Here is a 21777-nt window from a genome sequence, read left to right on the forward strand (position 1 = left end):
CTTTTCATGCTAGGACAAAGGCAACAGATGAAAACAGGTAACACCAGAACTGCCATAACTTGTGCAAATAAGCTCCGAATTGAGCAAACTCAAGCTTGTTGGTTATCTTAAGAAGAGACGGTATGGAAATTCCAATGATATAGAGGTGAGAAATCTCTATGAATGAAGAACCGGTAAAACTCCAACATAAAAAACATCATAGAAGATGCATTGGAACTCCGTTTTCGATGAACTCGAGCTTGTCATGAAGATGACCATAAGATCAAAAAACCACATAGAGAAAAGCCAACCAAGAACCAAGAAATATGATTATGCCAAGAATGCAATGGTTTGAGCTCTCAACGAAAGATACGATCAAGCTACTCACTTGAGAGCCCCCTTGATAGTACGACAATCTGTCATATAACTTGGTCTCCCAACTAACACACTGAGACCGGTAAAATAGAAAACCTATCAAGGACAAACCTATGCCTTGCGCATAGTCCTCTTGAGCGAAATGAAGATGATGTTGTCCTCCTCAAGATGGACCACCTTTCTTAATTGCCCGGTCTCAATGAAGACTAGTTGATTGCTCCCCCATACTCCACTATGGGTGATCCACTTTTCAGCACATCTTCACAAGTCTATTGCCACCACAATGGATGACAAGCTTCAAGCATGATCTCTTCGTGATGCTCCACTTGAACTTGCAATCCGCAATCTTGATGACGATCATCACTTGATGTCATCCTTCATGAGTTGTATGAGATCTTCCTCTTGACGCAAGCCCATGGAAACATACCTAACCGCTCATAGAACTCTCACAAAGACCATGGATTAGTACACAAAGCATAATGGTCACTTCTTACCATACCACATGATCACCTGATCCCTCTCGGTACATCTTGTACACTTTGTGTGTTGATCAACTTGATTCACTCTTTGACTTAGTCTTGATCGACCATGTGTCTTTATGACCCATCTTTGGATAAAACCTTGAGTACCACCTTGGTCATCATATAAAGTCCTTGAAACCAACAGATGGGCTTCAAGAAGTGCCTATGGACAAATCCTTTGAATATAACTCAAGGCAGCCATTAGTCCATAGGGATTTTCATCAATTACGAAAACCACATATAGAAAAATATGCTCTAACACACGAAACACATTTTACTATAACAATGATCCAAATACAATACAATATATGTATTCATATGCTCATCAATGCCAAAATTGGCAAACATGCCTATCTGCTTGATCGTCCCCACCTGCTACTTCAGCCAGAGTTTGAAGACAATGAAGTTGTGATGGACTCAAGCCATCCCAGCTCAGCTACTGCTCAAGAGGCAGCAGAGGCAAAGGATGTTAGGAATGCTCTAGCTTCCACCCCACAGCTCAGAACCAGAGATGGGCAAAATAAAATTTCCGATATCTTGGTCAACACCATTCAAGGGATGAGTGTTGAGGATACTATCTTTTGAAGCACAAGAGCAAGGAGTTCATCATTCTACCGCATATATTACCTCTTGGAGGGTGGTGCCTCCTAGATTGGTTAGGTGTCGCTTGGGAGCCTCCTACTTCGTGTTGTGGAGTTTAAACAAGAAGTTTGTAAGGGCAAGGAGATCGCCTACTTTGTGAAGATCTACCTGAATGAGGCTAGTCCTGTGTGGACGGAAGCCGTGATGGAATAGACAAGGCCGCTTCTTTGTCGACCCCTTGTGGGTATAGTCCTCCATGGACTCTCGCAGCTGTTACCCTCTGTGGGTTGAAGTCTCCACTAACATGGATGTACGATAGCACCACCTATCGGAACCATGCCAAAAATCGTTGTGTCAACCTTTGCGTTTGATCTTCCTATTTTAACCTCTACATTACATTTGCATGTCTTTACTTTCCCCTGGTATACTATTAGATGTGCATGTGTAGGGTGAAATTGACTAGTCATAATTATTAAAACTGGCCCACAACTAAAATTGGGAAAAGGCTAAGTTTTTATCTTGTCAAGTAGTCTAATTACCCCCCCCCCTCTAGGCATACTTTCGATCCTACATATAGCCTTGTATTTCTTCTCCGATATTTGGTTTTTGTCTGGCCAACATGATCTTTTATATTGCAATGGGAAGAGGTGCTTTGTGATGGGTTTGATCTTTCGGTGCTCAATCTCAATGACAGAAAGAGACATGACACACATGTATCATTGCTATCAAGGATAAAACTATGGGGTCTATTCCTACATGAATAGATCTTGTCTACATCATGTCATCGTTCTTAATGTATTACTCCATTTCTCCATGAACTCAATACACTAGATGCATGCTGGATAGCGGTCGATGTGTGGAGAAATAGAAGTAGATGCAAGCATAAGTCGGTCTACTTGTCTTGGACGTGATGCCTATATACATGATCATTGTCTTGAATATTGTCATAATTATTCGCTCTTCTATAAATTACCCAACAGTAATTTGTGTACCCACCATTTGCTATTTTCTCGAGAGAAGCCAATAGTGAAACCTACGGGCCCCGGGTCTATTTCACATCATCTATTTGCAATCTCTACTTTGCTATTTGCGTTTCTATTTTATTTGCTCTTTTATTTTCAGATCTATATTATCAAAAAACCCAATATTACCTTGTTGTGTTTTATTTGCTATCACCTTATTTGCATCTATCAATCTATCTTTTACTTTATCCACGAGGGATTGACAACTCCTACACGCGTTGGGTTGTGATGATTTGTTATTTGTGTGCAGGTACCGCTTACATAGTATTGTGAATCATCCTACTGGATTGATACATTGGTTTCATAACTGAGGAAAATACTTGCTGTCGTTGTGCTACATCACCCTTTATGCTTGGAGGGAAACCAACTCAACTCAGTAGGGAGTCAGTATCCCGAAGTTCAGACCCTTGCGGATGCTAACCTCCATTTGGAGCGGTGTGGAGGCGCAATGCTCCCCAAGAAGCCACTAGGGCCACCGTAATATCCTCACGCCCTCGCACAATGCAAGATATCATGATTCCACTAAGGGACCTTTGAGGGCGGTCACCAAACCCGTACAAATGGCAACCCTTGGGGGAGGTCAATGGTACCCGCGCAGATGGCTCGGGGCAATATCCACAACCTAATTGGAGACCCCGACGCTTGCCCAGAGCTTTACACCACAATGATTGAGCTACAAGGCATCACCAAGATTCTAGGACGCCAAAGCATCCAAGAAGAATAAGCTCTAAGGTACCAAGCACCCAAGAGCAATAAGCTTCTCAAACTTCACTTCCATGTATCAGAGTGAAGAACTCAAACCGACGCACCAAATGCAATGGCAAGGGAAGACAGAGTGCCCAAGCCCTTCTCTCTCAAATCCCATCACAACAACTAATGCTATGGAAGAAAATGAGACGAAGAACACGAAGAAATCCACGATCTAGATCCAAGGGATTCCCCTCACAAAGAGGAGAAAGTGATTGGTGGAAATGTGGATCGAGATCTCCTCTCTCTTTTCCATCAAGAACTAGCAAGAATCATTGGAGGGATTGAGAGTTAGCAAACTCAAATATGGTCAACAATGGGGGGATATGAGCTCAAGTTATAAAAAACCATTGAGGAAGAAGACCCCCTTAAATAGATCTTCCCAAATCCAACCGTTATGTGTATAGGTCGTGCACAAGCGGTACTACCGCTTGGCTGAGTGGTACTTCCGTTGGAGCCGTACTACCGCTCCTTGCTGATTGGTACTTCCGCTCAAAATGATCAAAGGTACCGAAGGCACCATAGAGAAAAACTAAGCGGAAGAGAGGCCAGAAGGGGAGGGCGGTAGTACCGCTCATCCCCCAGCGATACTTCCGCTCAAAATGGGCAAAGGCACCGAAGATGCCAGAGAGCTTAGATAAGTGGTACTGGAGAGTGGTAGTACCGCTCGGGCGGTACTACCGCTTCCACCGCAGCGGTACTTCCGCTTAAGAGAGAAGAAATTGCCGTAACTTTTCAGACGAGCTCCGAATTGAGAAAACTCAAGCTTGTTGAATAGCACACGGCAAGTACTATCCAAACAACGATATAGAGATGTGAAACCTCTATGAATGAAGAACCGGAAAAAACTCCAACATCAGAAACATCATAGAAGATGCACATGAACTTCGTTTTCGATGAACTCGATCTTGTCATGAAGATGACCATAAGCTCAAGAACCCACATAGAGAAAAACAACCAAGAACCAAGAATGATGATGATGCCAAGAAAGCAATGGTTTGAGATATCAACGAACGATATGATCAAGCTACTCACTAGAGATCCCCCCCCCCATGATAGTACGACAACCTATGCTATAACCCGGTCTCCCAACCAACACACTGAGACCGTTAAAATAGAAAACCTACCAAGGACTAACCTTTGCCTTGTACATAGTCCTCTTGAGCTAAATGATGATGATGTTGTCCTCCTCAATATGGACCACCTTTCTTGATTGTGTTGGCTCGATGAAGACTAGTTGATTGCTCCCCCATACTCCACTATGGGGTGAGCCACTCTTCAGCACATCTTCACAAGTCCATTGTCACCACAGTGGATGGCAAGCTTCAAGCATGATCTCTTCATGATGCTCCACTTGAACTTGCACACTACCATATTCCATGAGTTGAATGAGATCTTCCTCTTGATGCAAGCCCATGGAAACACACCCAACCCCACATAAAACTCTCATGAAGACCATGGGTTAGTACACAAAGCGTATTGGACAATGCTTACCATACCATGGGATCACTTGATCCCCCTCGGTACATCTTGTATGCTTTGTGTGTTGATCAACTAGATTTACTCTTTGACTTAGTCTTGATCAACCCTGTGTCTTTATGACCAATCTTTGGATAAAACTTTCAATACCACCTTGGTCATCATATAAACTCCTTGAAAGCAACAGATGGATTTCAAGAAGTGCCTATGGACAAATCCTTTGAATATAACTTAAGGCAACCATTAGTCCATAGGGATTGTCATCAATTACCAAAGTCACATATGGAGAAATATGCTCTAACACCAGGGATCAAGCCCTATCAAAATAACTTGATTACATGATCAATCTCATCCAGTCCCATTACCGTCTAGCAAGCCTTCAAAGGAATTACTCACTCCCGGTGGTGAGCATCATAATGGTGTTGATGGAGAAGGGTGGGTGATGACAACTGCGACAAATCCCCCTCTCTGGATCCCCAAACGGACTTCAGATCAGTGCCCCCCTACCCCGAGGAAGAACATGAGGTGGCGGTGGTTCCATCTCATGAGACGTGATGAAATATTATTTCTTATTTTTTTTCTTTGGAAATAGGAATTTATAGGCCTCGAATTAGGGTCGACGGAGCAACAAGGTGGCGCCAAGCCAATAGGACTCGCCCAAGGGGGTGGTCGCCCCCCGTTGGCTTGGCACCAATAGGTGGCCCCCTCTGGTGGGTCTTCGCTCCAATAATTTTTATATTGTCCAAAGAAACTCCAAAAAGTTTCGTCCAATTCTGAGAACTTTTATTTCTGCACAACAAAAACACCATGGCAGTTTTGCTGAAAACAACGTTAGTCCCGGTTATTTTCATTCAATTCATGCAAATTAGACTTCAAAACTAGAGCAAAAGTGTTTGGAAAAGTAGATGTGTTTGTGACGTATCAACTCCCCCAAGTTTAATGCATCGCTTGTACTCAAGCATTTAAGCTCACAAACTGAAAGTGATAAAGAAAACTTTGCAAACTCTTTTATTCTCGTTGTTGTATATATACTTAGCTAGTGTTCAGGTTTTGAGCATAAAGATCATATATAATCATATCAATGATAACAATTAGACATTATATTCACTCATGGTAATAAGATAACCAACTAGCGAGAAGTAATAAAATATCTCATATGCCAACAATTTGTGAAAACAATCATGATGTAACATGATGATATGGTATCTTGCCAACCCTTTTTGAGATTGCAAAACATAAATGCAGAGCACCTCTGAGGTTCAAGCAACGATTAAACATTGTAATTAGGAGTCGAAAACATCCAATCGTGCTCACACCCAACATTAACTAGACTCAATGCATAAGAATGACAATAGTGCTTTCGGGTCTGGTGCTTTTAGTAAGGAGACGATGACTCAAATAAAATAAAATAACATGAGAGTAAATAACATAAAAGTAAATAGAAAGACCCTTCGCAGAGGGAAGCACCGGCTTGCAGAGGTGCGAGAGCTCATGGTTTTAAACTGAGATGAATTTTAATTTTGGGTGGTGTGATTTTCCTGTCAATGTCACAACACAGATTTTCGTATCTTCCATGCTAAACACATTATTGGCCATTCCCAAACATAAATATAAAGTTTACTCCCATCCATCATTCATACACAAGCCATGGCTGACCATCCTCGGATGTCCCCCAACATTTCAACTGTTCCGCAAGTTTTGTTTAATTATTTTTTATTATGCTGGAGTGAGCATTCTTTTTACGAGCCTCTCTTGTGCAATGAAAAATGGTGTACTGATGTTCCGCAAAAAATGAAAGTAATAGCTTGGAAAGCTTCAGCGCGCACTATCTACAATGCTAGGTAAGGTGGAGCATCATATTGGTGTTCGTGCTACATGTGTGATCTGTGGTATGGAGGATGGATCAAGTTTTCATATGCTCGTTACTTGTTATCATGCACACGAGCTTTGGGAGCGTATGCGGGAGGTTTGGCCTCTCCCTCCGCTAGAGCGACTACAACATTCAGAGAAGGATTGGCTTCTTTTATTATTGGATGGTTGTTCGGCAACTACTAGAAGCATGATTATTTTGTTAGTGTGGAGAATCTGGAATTTAAGGAATGATATAGTCCATGATAAGGATGCTACTCCCACATACGTTTCGTTTGAATTTTTCCAAAGTTATCGACGGTCCCTTGATAACGATCAAATACTCGTCTGAGGAGATACCAAAGGGAAAGATGCCTTTGATCAGTACTAATAACGCGTTCATTGTGCCGGTTTCGAAACTAGCCTTATGTTGGACACCACCACCACAGGGACAGTCTGCATTATCATTTGATGGTTCCTTCTCGACTGCAAATAGTACCGCGGCGACATGTATGATCTTAAGGAGGTATGATGTAGTGTTATTTTTGCGGCATACATATTCTTATTTCATTGCAATGATGCACTCGAGGCTGAGATCCACACGATAATGCAAGATATGGCTGTTGCAATTCAACATACGGATCTACGTTCAATTTGACTCGTCCATGGCTCTATCTACACTTGTTGATGACTACGTTGACCGTTCTGCATACGCTCATTTGACTTTGAAGATTAAAGCACTTGTGGTTGATATGGAGTTTGTTCCATCAAAATTACATCGTGTTCAAAATAGAGTAGCAGATTGTTTGATAAGGTATAGTCGTTCTAAGTGTACTACATATGTGTGGTTACACAAATGGTCTCATTTATCAAGGAAATTTTACCTCTAGACTGTAACTCTATTACTTTGAAATAAAACTCCTTATTTTGTTGGGAAAAAAATACGGTTGTAGAGGTTCGGTTAGAAATGCCAGATCTATGAATGCACTAGGACTCATCGCAAGGTTACGTGCACGTCGAGTCAGAGAAAATGTGTGGCCTTTGAAAAATCCATGCTGCCGTATACGCTCGAAATACGCACCTGCCTAGTATACTACGTAGTATATCTTACACGGACGATTGATTGAATGAACGAACGAATTAAGAAACGCACGCAGCGAGGAGGGCGGGCCGGTCAGCGGGAGTCTGCGTACGTGCTCACCCCGCCCGTAGACCACTCGCCGCTCGCCACCGTTGCGGCAAGTAACAGCCCACTGGGTCTTATCGCCGGCACCGGTCCCGATGCGTCGACCGCAGCCGCCGCCGACGGCTCTGGAAGGAAGGAAGACCCGTACCGCGCCATGCCGTTACCCCTGGGCGCGCGGTGCCGGGCAACGGCCGGATTCCATGATCTGCTCGCGTCTCCCCCATGCCATGCCGTGATACCGAACCAACCGGCCAACCAAAGCGGCCACGATTGGTCCATTTGGACGGCCGGCGATCCTATAAGTACAGGTGCCATCGCTCGCCGATCGACACAGCGACAAGCGCAAGACCGTCACACACACACACACACCAGCCCCATCCGATGGCGACGCGGTCGCTGCTGCTGCTCTGCTTGTGTCTCTGCTTATTCGCGCCCCGCCTGTGCTCGTCCAAGGAGGAGGGGCCGCTCGCCGCCGGCGGGTACCGTGTTAGCCGCGTCGCGGTGGACGATGGAGGGCGGCGGCTGCGCGCCGAGGCAGCGGCCGCCACCGGCGGCGCGTCGTCCACCGGCGACGTGCAGAGGCTCGCCGTGTACGCCAGGTGCGTTCAGACATCAAAGTTTTTTTTACGGGATTCCAGACATAAAAGTTCAACGCATGCCGGAGCATTTTTTTTCTTCTGTACAAGACAAGCGTGGTGTGGACCTCGCGTAGTGGTGAGAATCTAATCAGTAGTACGTACTGATCCGTGTCCAGTCCGCGTGTCGGACTACTCGCGATCGAGCGTGACCACTTTCTTAGCCCAAGTCTACGAAGTTGATTCTGATGCCCAGCAGTACATCACATGACAGCCACTAATGCTTTTGGTCCAAACCCAGGACTAGCCACAGTGCAACGAAGACAGTCCAAACACTCGTGACTTGTGCTCTGCTCGAACCGCACGGCACGCCGGTAGATGAGATGTCACGTACACGCGCGCATGGCCCATCGCCATCGGCATCAACGAATGATCACACGGCAAAAGGCAGCTACATGTAGTCGTAGTAGGAGTAGCCGAGCAGATGATATGTCACGTACTACGTTGCATACGCGTACGTACCGTCGCCATCTTTTGGCCCATGCATGCATGCTCGGACAACCCTTGCCGTCCAATTCCAAAGGAAAGCCAACAAAATAAAGGGTGGTGCAGATAAGGTGGTCACAAACTCACATCATGAGAGGTATATGCATGGTCCATATAGTTCCATACTATACACTGTTCCGGCCGGATTATGCTTTTGTCTTTCACCGGCCTTCTTTCACGTCAATATTTGGCAAGTAGCTCTGTCCGGTACCGTGAAAAGAATGTATTTATGTGCATCAATATTTGATGTCACGCACAAAAATTTACTACATGTTTCGCACTCCATACAACTACAGATGGAGTATTATGTAAAATAAATATTTGAGTCATATCACAGAAGACACCATAAATTAGAAATTAGGTTGACTGTATATAATTTACTTCATCGCCTGGGAGAAAATTAAAAATCGATTCCGTTAAAGTATTTTACATTGCTCATTGTTCTATTTTGGACTAGATATATGAAAGAAAGTGTACCCTCGAAAAAAGGGAATAAAGTGGAGCTTATAAACGGAAGGGGATGATCGACCAAGGACTCACCGAGTAGCAATTTATCAATACCACAAACCCTGATACTAACATAGATATACAAGTTAATTGTGTATATATTCCTTCAATTTTAAGGATGGGATATCTACTTTTCAACCCTTGACACTTACTTCAACTTCCACTTTCATATATTTTACAATAAAAAACTGTTTTTTTTATTTTCTTTACTAATTCTTGAGAGAGAATCCAGCGAAGACGTTGAGATTGAAGCATAATTTTATCCTACATACACTTCCATCCTATAGAAATTTTAAATTTTGTTTACATGCACCAATTAAATGACATTTTTGGACCATCTCTATCCAAGTGGATGATGATTTCTTAAATTTCACTTGATTTAGATCAATGAAATTTCAGTAAAACTGTAACTTGGGCTTAGACCCAAATGCATTTTCCTCTCTTTTTAAAGAAGTGCACTTTTTCCCCTTTTGAGTAAGCAAAGTTTCCCTTTTTAAAATCAATCGAGACAAATTTATGAGTTGAGTTAGAGGATAGTGGGAATTTAGACAAAAATATCCGCATTCACAATACCAAATTAATATCATTATATTTATCACCGAGTATATTTCTGTATTGTATTTATTTGGTAATGTATATATTGATACTTTTAAATATAAATGTGTCAGTTTTCATAAAGTGTGACTTAAGACAATCATAATATGTTTTTTTGCGTGCTCACAACCATAATATGTCGTGTAAAAAGGAAAGGATGAAGTAGGTTCAAACAATGTAGCCCCATTTGTTTTTCTTCTGAAGCTACTACATATGCTTACAAAAGTACAATAAAATTCAGATTAAGTAATGAATATCATTTTTTAACTATAATGTGTATCATTTGTGTCCATAAAAATCGCCACCAGGGAACCAGTCCCACAACTACTGGCAAGAAAATATGTACCATCTAGTAAACTGATATTTTTTATTTTCTTTATTAATTGTTGAGAGAGAATCCAGCAAAGACGTTGAGATTGAATCGTTATCCTGCACACCCTTCCTTACTCTAGTGATTCTAAAAAAAATTATGTGTGCCAATTAAACGACATTTGGATCACCTCTATCCAAGTTGACCATGATTTTCTTAAATCTCATTTGATTTAGAAAAATGGAATTTTGGTGAGAATTGTGCTTATAACCAATTGCATTTTTTCTCTTTATTTAAAGAAGTGCATTTTTTCCCTTTTGAGTAAGCAAAGTTGCCGTTTTTAAAACCAGTTCAGACAAAATTATGAGTTGAGTTACACTAGAGTGACAATTTAGTGGTAACCCCTCCGTTTTGTTTAATCAGCATATAGAATTTGTCTTACGTCAACTTTTAAAAATTTGACCGAGTCTATAGATAAAAATATCATCATTCACAATACCAAATCAATATCATTATATTTATCATTGAGTACATTTTTTGTATTGTATCTATTTGGTATTGTAATTTCTAAATATTGATACTTTTAAACATAATGTGGTCAAATTTTATAAAGTTTGACATAAGGCAACCTAATATGTTGTGTAAAAAGAAAAGGAGGAAATAGCTTCAAACAATGCAGCCCCATTTGATTTTGTTCTGAATCTACTATACATGCTTACAAAAGTAAAACAAAATTCAGTTTAAGTAATGAATATCATTTGTGTCCACAAAAATCGCCACCAGTGAACCAGCCCTACAGCTACTGGCAGGAAAATGGTATTGCACTGTTAGTATATTATAGATCCAACAACAACGCAAAGGCACAGATTAGTTATTGTTATCCGGATCTTTTATCTCTTGATTGACACGCTACGATGCTCCTGAAACCACTGTAGCCAACAACTTGCACGTATATGATCTTGTCAGGAATCCATTTATAGAACGGAGCAGATCCTCCTCCATTTCTTTTCCAAAACCGATCCAAATTATTGGCGCTATCATCGATCTGCGCAGACCGCGCTACTCAGTTCTGTCAGCGGATTAACTTTTTAGACGGTACAGCTAGTAACTACCACTGCCTCTGTTTCTAAATATAAAGACGTTTTAGCAGCTTAAATTAAACCGTCAATACGTCTTCGTATTTGGTACGCGCCTGTAGCAACTCGGCAGCCCTAACATTCATCCAAACATGAGTAGCTAAACTGCGCGGTTAACATCAAGAGTTGATTTCATTTAGTCCACAAGCCAATGTACGTTACAGAAATAAACACTGCAGATTTACGCTGCCCTCAAGCCTGCAAAGCCAAAAGCTCACGGCCTTTTAGCTGATCATTACTACTCAATTATTACTTAGTTCAGGAAGCAATGTTAAATGAAGCACATCGTGTATCGTCTTCGGGATCTGCTAATAAACTGGTGGAAAGCGCCGTGCTTTGTCAGTTCAGCTGTGCTGTATCCTTCCTCTGAAGAAACCAAGGATCGGAATATTTCTCTGGCAGACAAAATCGCATCCCTGTCCGACTGATTGATTGGCTGGTCATCGCCACTGCTTACTTATTCGCAGAGCCGGATCTGTCTTGCACATTATATTATATTAGCTGGCCCGGCCGGCCTCCTTGCGCTGCGCCTGCACCGCACACCCGGTGCTCCCCTTCCCTGCGCGTGCTCCGATGGCGACGCCGTCCGCGGCAGACAACTGTTGTCCACCCCTCGTGACCCTCCTCCTCATCGTCCTCCTCCCCCTGGCCGTCGCCTTGCCCTCGGGCGATGGCTCCGGCGGCGGGGGGTACGACGTCGTGTCGGTGACCCAGTCGGGGAGCGCTCTGTCGGCGCGGCTGGAGCTGGCGCTTGCCGGCGAGACGCCGGCCGACGCGGCGCTCGGGCCTGGTGTCCAGAGGCTCCGCCTCACTGCAAGGCAAGTGCTTCGTGGCTTGGGTTAATCTTCAACTCTCACTCTCGCCGGGAGACGGGAGTAGGTAGCGTGACCAGTGATTACTTTGATCGTCCGTCCGGACTACTCGTTAGGAGTAATTGCTGTTCCCCCAGAGAAATTTCTGAGTTCATTGGGTCGCCGACAGGCCGACGTACAAGTTCCTATGATGAGGAAGATACAAAAAAAGGACTGTAGACTGTAGGGAGTGTACAGGAAGAGCAAAAAAATTACAGTGACCGATCACACTGGGACTCGAACCCAGAATCTCCCGCTCCGGAGGCGAGCGCCTTATCCATTAGGCCATGCGACCACTGTGATATCGGTTTTGTAATTCAGGTACTTGTTCATATACTTACCATTTCATTTGCCATGCCGATGGCAGCCTCGAGACGGACAGCCGGCTGCGCGTGCGCATCACCGACGCCGACCACCCGCGATGGGAGGTGCCGCAAGACATCATCCCGCGCCCCGCGCCGGCGGACGTCCTCCACGACGCGCCGCCCGCCTCCTCGGCGCCACTCCAGGGCAGCCGCGTCCTGTCCGCCGCGGGCTCGGACCTCGTGCTCACCGTCCACGCCTCCCCGTTCCGCTTCACCGTGTCCCGCCGCTCCACCGGCGACATCCTCTTCGACACCGCCCCCGGCCTCGTCTTCAGGGACAAGTACCTGGAGGTGACGTCGGCGCTGCCGGCGGGCCGTGCGTCGCTGTACGGGCTGGGCGAGCACACGAAGAGCTCGTTCCGGCTGCGGCACAACGACTCCTTCACGCTCTGGAACGCCGACATCGGCGCGTCCTACGTGGACGTCAACCTCTACGGCTCGCACCCCTTCTACATGGACGTGCGGCCACCGGGGACCGCGCACGGCGTGCTCCTGCTCAGCAGCAACGGCATGGACGTGCTCTACGGCGGGTCCTACGTCACCTACAAGGTCATCGGCGGCGTCCTCGACTTCTACTTCTTCGCCGGCCCCAACCCCCTCGCCGTCGTCGACCAGTACACCCAGCTCATCGGCCGCCCTGCCCCCATGCCGTACTGGTCCTTCGGTAAGGAGCTGACATTGCATTCCTGCACTTACTTACACTAGTACTCTGTTTCTTGCATCTGTATGAGCTGAACGGCCATGGCGAATGCTGGTTGCTTGCAGGGTTCCACCAGTGCCGGTACGGGTACCTGAACGTGTCTGACCTGGAGCGTGTGGTGGCCGGCTACGCCAAGGCCAGGATCCCGCTGGAGGTGATGTGGACCGATATCGACTACATGGACGGGTTCAAGGACTTCACCTTGGACCGTGTCAACTTCACCGCCGCCGAGCTCCGGCCGTTCGTCGACCGGCTTCACCGGAACGCCCAGAAATACGTCCTCATCCTAGACCCAGGTACATACATACACACGACACCATCGAGATCGATCGATCAAATGTAGCAGCAAAATGGAACTTGATTTATTTGATGACGATGACAGGGATCCGCATCGACGCGACGTACGGGACGTTCGTCCGCGGGATGCAGCAGGACATCTTCCTGAAGCGGAACGGCACAAACTTCGTCGGCAACGTGTGGCCGGGCGACGTCTACTTCCCGGACTTCATGCACCCGCGCGCCGCCGAGTTCTGGGCGCGGGAGATCTCCCTCTTCCGCCGGACCATCCCCGTCGACGGGCTGTGGATCGACATGAACGAGATCTCCAACTTCTACAACCCGGAGCCGATGAACGCGCTCGACGACCCGCCGTACCGGATCAACAACGACGGCACGGGCCGCCCCATCAACAACAAGACGGTGCCGGCCTCCGCCGTGCACTACGGCGGCGTCACCGAGTACGACGCGCACAACCTCTTCGGCCTCCTCGAGGCCCGCGCCACGCACCGCGCGCTGCTGAGGGACACCGGCCGCCGCCCCTTCGTGCTCAGCAGGTCCACCTTCGTCGGCTCCGGCCGGTACACCGCTCACTGGACTGGCGACAACGCCGCCACGTGGGGCGACCTGCGCTACTCCATCAACACCATGCTCAGCTTCGGCCTCTTCGGCATGCCCATGATCGGCGCCGACATCTGCGGCTTCAACGGCAACACGACAGAGGAGCTCTGCGGTCGGTGGATCCAGCTCGGCGCCTTCTACCCCTTCTCGAGGGACCACTCGGCGATCTTCACCGTCCGGCGAGAGTTGTACCTGTGGCCGTCGGTGGCGGCGTCGGCGAGGAAGGCGCTCGGGCTCCGGTACCAGCTGCTCCCTTACTTCTACACGCTCATGTACGAGGCGCACATGACGGGGGCGCCCATCGCGCGGCCGCTCTTCTTCTCCTACCCGCACGACGTCGCCACGTACGGCGTGGACAGACAGTTCCTGCTCGGCCGCGGCGTGCTCGTTTCGCCGGTGCTCGAGCCGGGCGCCACAACCGTCGACGCCTACTTCCCGGCGGGCCGGTGGTACAGCCTCTACGACTACTCCCTCGCCGTCGCCACGCGGACCGGCAAGCACGTCACGCTCCCGGCGCCGGCCGACACGGTGAACGTGCACGTGGCCGGCGGCACCATCCTGCCGCTGCAGCAGAGCGCGCTGACTACGTCGCGCGCGCGCCGGACCGCGTTCCACCTCCTGGTCGCGCTCGCGGAGGACGGCACGGCCAGCGGGGACCTTTTCCTGGACGACGGCGAGTCGCCGGAGATGGGCGGGAGAAGCGATTGGAGCATGGTAAGGTTCAGCTGCGAGATGGGGAGCGACGGGGCCATCAAGGTGAAGTCGGAGGTGGTGCACAACTCGTACGCACAGAGCAGGACACTGGTGATAAGCAAGGTGGTGCTCATGGGGCACCGGTCGCCGGCGGCGCCGAAGAAGCTCACCGTCCACGTCAACAGCGCGGAGGTGGAGGCGAGCTCGTCAGCCGGCACACGGTACCAGAACGCAGGAGGACTCGGCGGCGTCGCTCACATCGGCGGGCTGTCGCTGGTCGTCGGGGAGGAGTTCGAACTGAAGGTCGCCATGTCCTATTAAAATTTAGGCAATTTGTGATATGGACCATAACATTGATTGAATAAAGGCGAGAAATTAAAGCCAGATGAATGGCTTCGAATATGAGGGTGGAATGGCATGATTGTTTAGCTAGTTCATGAATAATTAATGATTTGACGTTGAACGGCTCTCATTATGAGGGTGGAGTACTCAAGATGTACATTGACTAGCGTACGTGAAGCAATTATCGTATCACAAAATGGTTAGTTGTGTATCATGGCAAAGAAGTTAAACATTGCTTTCTTGAAAAATGAAATTCACTTAAGAGTGACTTTTCTGCAATAGAGATCGCCATTGCTGCACTCAGCCGTCCACCACCATTGCGGAAAGAATTTCTGCCACTCGCTCGAGCAAACCTTAGTGAAGTATATTTACTATACTAACTTTTGGTTGGACCTAACTGATCCCCTAAATATAACGGTGTCAAATCTTGTTTTTTTGAACTTATGCAATTATAAATTACATTGCAACTAAATATTAACACACATATACGTAGATACTAATCATAAATATGAAGGAGGTGTTTGTTTCATCTTTTTTTGCCCCGCATCCGTTTACAGTGTAAACAGATACCTTTACCCATGTTTGGTAATAACACACTGTAATCAACTTCCACCGTAATCAGATCCAGGCCAGTTATCCCTCGTTGCCCCCCACCCCCCACCGGTAACGCGCGTTACCTCCTCACCCCGAGCGCTCCTCCTCCCTCCACGCCTCCCCTCGATCCCCATCTGCGCCGCCACCTCCCCTCGATCTCCTTCAAGTCCAACGCCGCCGCCACCTCCCCTCGATCTCCGTCCAGCCGCCGACGACTCCCCTCGGTCCTCTCCTCCTGGTCTAGCCACTTGGAAGGAAGACACGCCGCCGGAACGCCAGCCGCCGCCGCCACGCCGCCGGAACGCCAGCCGCCGCCGCCACGCCACCGACGGAGATGTATGGTTAAAGCTAGCGACGAGGAGCACCAAGGCCCGTCTCCGGATTTCCAATTGATCTATCCCTCCTCCATCAACCTCGTGCCGTGGATCTGGAGGTTAGGTTACCGATCCTGTTCTTGATCTGGAAGTCCGAAAAATGCATGTTCTTTATCTATTCTTGATCAATTAGTTATTTGTGATGGATGATGTGTAGCATATATTTGTTCTTGATCAATTAGTTAACTCATCAACTGATAGAACCGTTCCTGGAAACAAATGAAAAAGGGGCTTTTTCTTGTCTGAATGAAGGACATACACCAGTTTTTGTTGGTGCCAGATGATGCCTGTTGTTATAGAGCTATATTTTTCGCTCGTGTACAGTAGGACATACACCAGTTTTTGTTGGTGCCGTGCAGACAAATGTGACATCAAATTTATCTTCCTTTCTTTGCATGACTAATTGCACCTTAATTATGTATATTTTCCTTATGCTTATATATCGCATTCTACTTTTCAGTTATGGCTCGTCTTCCCTTGAGTGCGAGACGTGGAAGGAGAAACGCAACATTTTTGAATCTGACCACTTCCATCATGCTTGTATATTATTATGTGTGGTTAATGTTTGCATTAGCTTATAAGAGAAAATGTTGGAAAATAGAAAGGAGAATTAAAATTAGAGAGTTAAGGGGAGAGAACTTGTACCGGCTAATTGGTGAGAGCGATGCTATGTGTATAAGTCAGCTTCGTATGGATAGGAGAACATTTCATATATTATGTGAGATGGTGAGAGATGTTAGTGGTCTAAAGGGTACGAGGAACACATCTTTAGAGGAGACAGTGGCATCGTTCTTGTATGTATTATCACACCATCTTAAAAATAGGACAGTAGGAAAATTCTTCTATCGAAGCCCGGAGCCGGTTAGTAGAAACTTCAATGCTTGTCTTCTAGCTGTCCTGAAGCTGCACCATCTGCTACTTAAGAAACCTGAACCTATACCCGAGGATTGCACGGATGATAAATGGAAGTATTTCAAGGTAAATAACTATTAAGAAAAAATATTATTCACCAGATGATCTCAATAGTGGTAAAATATGCTAATATTTTCACATTGTTGTTTATATTGTAGAATTTCCTTGGAGCGTTAGACGGCACACACATAGACGTAACTGTCCCAGCTAATCTGAAAGGAAGATATAGATCAAGGTTGGGTGATATAGATACAAATGTGTTAGTGCCAAGTTTTGGCTCATCAGATGTGCCACTGAAAATTCACCAGTGGACAGGTGATCACGGTTTTTGCCGCCTCAAAAGTGTCGGCGCGAATTATTAACGCCTTTCTAAACCATAAACATATGCCTGCTTTGTGCGACAGATTCCATTGCAAAAGCTACTGTTATCAGTTTCATTCTCCGTTCTGGAAACGGAGAAATGTTCAAGTCTGTAGATAGATAGGTAGATGATTGAGGGTGTGGATAATGATGCTGGTCATGATTCATGTGGCGTTTGGCTTAAATTTGAACCATAAACATATGCCTGCTTTGTGCGGCAGATTCCACTGCAAAAGCTACTGTTATCAGTTCCATTCTCCGTTCTGGAAACGGAGAAATGTTCAAGTCTGTAGATAGATAGATAGATGATTGAGGGTGTGGATAATGATGCTGGTCATGATTCATGTGGCGTTTGGCTTAAAGTTGGTGCCGTTTCAATTATTTATACACCATCCAGCTACAATTGTAATAAAGTTGCTCCAGGAATCTTGTTTGTTTTTACAACACCAGTAGGTAGGTTGGACTTGGAACTGGATCATAACTAATTTGTAAAAGCAAGTGGTAAATTTGTGAAAATGTGTGGCCGAGTGACCAGGTCAGCATTGCCTCTTCTTTCTTCTCGAGGAGGAGCAGAGACTTGTTCTTATCTTCAGTTAGTTATACTACTTTCCTACAAGCGAAGCAAGGATGAGCAGAGACTTGTTCTTATTGAGTTACACAATAAATGAGAGAAATATGCTTGCTTGATGCTGCCAGGTTCATTGTTCTTTTTAGTTCATTTTATTGTGAAATGTGAGCTATCTATGTGCACCGCATATTGCTGGTATATTTTTCTTATTAATTTTTTTACTGGTTGTCTCTTGTGTATTTCTTTATTCTCATTTTAACTCTTGCTTATTGGCAGATAAAAAAATAAGCAAGGTTGATTAGAAAATGTGTTCAGTGGTGTGCCTTAGAAGATGAAGATCGACGGAAAAGCTGCTTTCAAGATCGTGAACTTGGCCTTTCTATTTATCCTATGAAAACAATTTTATGAACTAGTTATGCAGTTTATTTCAAAGTGTGTCATTGAATTTTGGGTTTGTATCCATGGCCTAATATGCATTTTAAAAATGTGTAATGTCGTTAAAGTTGAGCCAAATTCTTGTTCAAAGATGTCTTTGCATTGGATGAATGTAAAAAATACTTGTTTGATGAATTTGAAATTGTGCTGGTGAAGCACTTGGAAATTATGTGTGAAAGCCTGTGTTATGTTTTGTACGTGAAAAAATGGGAAAAATGCTTGTTGTTACTGTGTGCCAAACCAAACACTGGTAAGGTAATCGTTTCCTTTACACTGTACAACCAAACAAAATGATGTTTGTCCATTCCAGTGTCGTTACCTTGTGTAATCAGCTCCCATTTACGTTTACATTACCAGTGACCAAAACAAACACCTCCGAAGATTCAAGCAAATCACGAACAAAGTTTACAAACCAAATTATTCAAATTAAAACACATCGAATAGTTCAAATGTAGCAAATAACACAACTAGAAAGTGCTATGAAGTTGTCAATGATGCTCAATAAGATCTTCTTGGAGTTGAGTATCTCGATCATGCAATACCTTCAACAAATGTCTGGATCCTATTTGGATCATACTCTGGCTAAATCAAACTTCCGTTGGTGATGTACCAAAAGTTCTCATGCATATCTCTCTCATCTTCAATGATCATGTTATGCAATATGATGCAACAAGTCATGATCTGTCATAAAATCTTGGAGCTCCAGTATTTGGCAGGGCCACAAATAATTGTAAATCGCTTATGAAGCACACTGAAGCCTCTCTCCACATCTTTCCTAGTCGCTTCTAGATATTGGGCGTAGTGAATATTTGTTGTTACCTTTTGGACGCGCAATTATTTAGAGTGGTGTGACCCATGAGGGTAGATGTCATCTGCAAGGTAGTAAACCATTAAATAGTTATGCCCATTGACCAAATAGTTGCAAGTAGAAGCATCTCGTGTAATAAGCCTAGAAAACATTGATGATCTCGACAACACATTCAAGTCATTGTGAGAGCCAAGCAAACCAAAGAATGAACGTCATATCCAAAGATCCTTCGCTACAATTGCCTCAAGAATGATCGTTGGATTGTTACACTCGACTTTAGGTTGAACCTTCCACCCCGCGGGACAATTCTTTCATGTCTAGTCCAATTACTCGGACATTGCTAATCTTAAGTTCCTTTTGCTCTGCTTCGAGGAAATGTCTGGACTTAAGATTAACTTTGATAAGAGTGAGGTTGTGGTCCTTGGCTACTCCGAGGCTGAGCAGCACAGGATCGCGGTCAACCTTAACTGCAAGCTGGCTGCCTTCCCCATCTCATATTTGGGGATGCCCCTGGCTAAATCCAGGATCTTGGTTAGCGGGTTTGATCCACTTGTGGGACAAATAGCGTCCCCTGCGGAGCCCTGGTGCGGCAGGTTCACGTCTAAGGGCAGCAAGACTGTCCTCATTAGCTCTAACCTTGCGAGCCTCCCCATGTATATGATGGGGATGTATATCTTGCCTCAAGGTGTGCATAGCGCCTTTGACAAGGAGCTGGCTAGGTTCTTCTGGTAGGCAGGGGATGGTAGACCCAAATACTGTTAGAAATATGCCCTAGAGGCAATAATAAATTAGTTATTATTATATTTCTTTGTTCATGATAATCGTTTATTATCCATGCTATAATTGTATTGATTGGAAACACAGTGCATGTGTGGATACATAGACAAAACACTGTCCCTAGTAAGCCTCTAGTTGACTAGCTCGTTGATCAAAGATGGTCAAGGTTTCCAGACCATAGGCAAGTGTTTTCACTTGATAACGGGATCACATCATTAGGAGAATCATGTGATGGACTAGACCCAAACTAATAGACGTAGCATGTTGATCGTGTCATTTTGTTGCTACTGTTTTCTGCATGTCAAGTATTTGTTCCTATGACCATGAGACCATATAACTCACTGACACTGGAGGAATGCTTTGTGTGTATCAAACTTCGCAACGTAACTGGGTGACTATAAAGATGCTCTACAGGTATCTCCGAAGGTGTTCATTGAGTTAGTATGGATCGAGACTGGGATTTGTCACTCCGTGTGACGGAGAGGTATCTCGGGGCCCACTCGGTAATACAACATCACACACAAGCCTTGCAAGCAATGTGACTTAGTGTAAGTTGCGGGATCTTGTATTACGGAACGAGTAAAGAGACTTGCCGGTAAACGAGATTGAAATAGGTATGCGGATACTGACGATCGAATCTCGGGCAAGTAACATACCGAAGGACAAAGGGAATGACATACGGGATTATATGAATCCTTGACACTGAGGTTCAACCGATAAGATCTTCGGAGAATATCTAGGATCCAATATGGGCATCCAGGTCCCGCTATTGGATATTGACCGAGGAGTCACACGGGTCATGTCTACATAGTTCTCGAACCCGCAGGGTCTGCACACTTAAGGTTCGACGTGCTTTTATGCGTATTTGAGTTATATGGTTGGTTACCGAATGTTGTTCGGAGTCCCGGATGAGATCCAGGACGTCACGAGGAGCTCCGGAATGGTCCGGAGGTAAAGATTGATATATAGGAAGTCCTGTTTTGGTCACCGGAAAAGTTTCGGGCTCATCGGTAGTGTACCGGGAGTGCCGGGAGGGGTGCCGGGGACCATCGGGAGGGGTGTCACGCCCCAAGGGGTCTCATGGGCTATGGGAAGATATAAACCAGCCCCTAGTGGGCTGGAATAAGTTCCCACTAAGGCCCATAAGGTTTGAGAAGGAAAAAACACAAGGTGGAAAGAGTTTCCAAGTGGGAAGGTGGAATCCTACTCCAAGTAGGATTGGAGTAGGACTCCTCCACCTCCAATTTCGGCCAAACCCTGAGGGTTTGAGGCTGCCTCTTCCCTCCCCCTCCCTCCTATATATACTGAGGTAATAGGGCTGATTTGAGACAACTTTTGCCACGACAGCCCGACCACATACCTCCACGGTTTTTCCTCTAGATCGCGTTTCTGCGGAGCTCGGGCGGAGCCCTGCTAAGATGAGATCACCACCAACCTCCGGAGCGCCGTCACGCTGCCGGAGAACTCATCTAACTCTCCGCCTCTCTTGCTGGATCAAGAAGGCCAAGATCATCGTCGAGTTGTACGTGTGCTGAACGTGGAGGTGCCGTCCGTTTGGCACTAGATCGGAGCGGATCGTGGGACGAATCGCGGGACGGTTCGTGGGACGGTTCGCGGGGCGGATCGAGGGACGTGAGGACGTTCCACTACATCAACCGCGTTCACTAACGCTTCTGCTGTGCGATCTACGAGGG

General features: G+C 45.8%; 1 protein-coding gene and 1 non-coding gene across 3 annotated transcripts; one reads left to right on the top strand and one right to left on the bottom strand.

Moving 5' to 3' along the window:
• The first annotated feature begins 7730 nt into the window (after positions 1-7730).
• LOC123407927 (alpha-glucosidase) lies at positions 7731-15313 on the top strand. Of its 2 annotated transcripts, none has more exons than XM_045101175.1 (4): positions 7731-8338; positions 12626-13287; positions 13389-13619; positions 13706-15313. In XM_045101175.1, exons 1-4 carry the CDS (start codon positions 7962-7964, stop codon positions 15232-15234), a joined length of 2799 nt encoding a protein of 932 aa, XP_044957110.1. In that variant the 5' UTR covers positions 7731-7961; the 3' UTR covers positions 15235-15313. The 2 variants fall into 2 exon arrangements, with proteins under 2 accessions (XP_044957110.1, XP_044957111.1); XM_045101176.1 differs by lacking the exon at positions 7731-8338 and adding an exon at positions 11753-12225.
• TRNAR-CCG lies at positions 12481-12553 on the bottom strand. Its single transcript has one exon. It is a non-coding gene; the product is annotated as a tRNA-Arg (tRNA).
• Positions 15314-21777: the final 6464 nt, after the last annotated feature.

The sequence above is a fragment of the Hordeum vulgare genome, chromosome 7H (assembly GCF_904849725.1).
Source record: "Hordeum vulgare subsp. vulgare chromosome 7H, MorexV3_pseudomolecules_assembly, whole genome shotgun sequence".
In the NCBI taxonomy this organism is placed as follows: Eukaryota; Viridiplantae; Streptophyta; class Magnoliopsida; order Poales; family Poaceae; genus Hordeum; species Hordeum vulgare.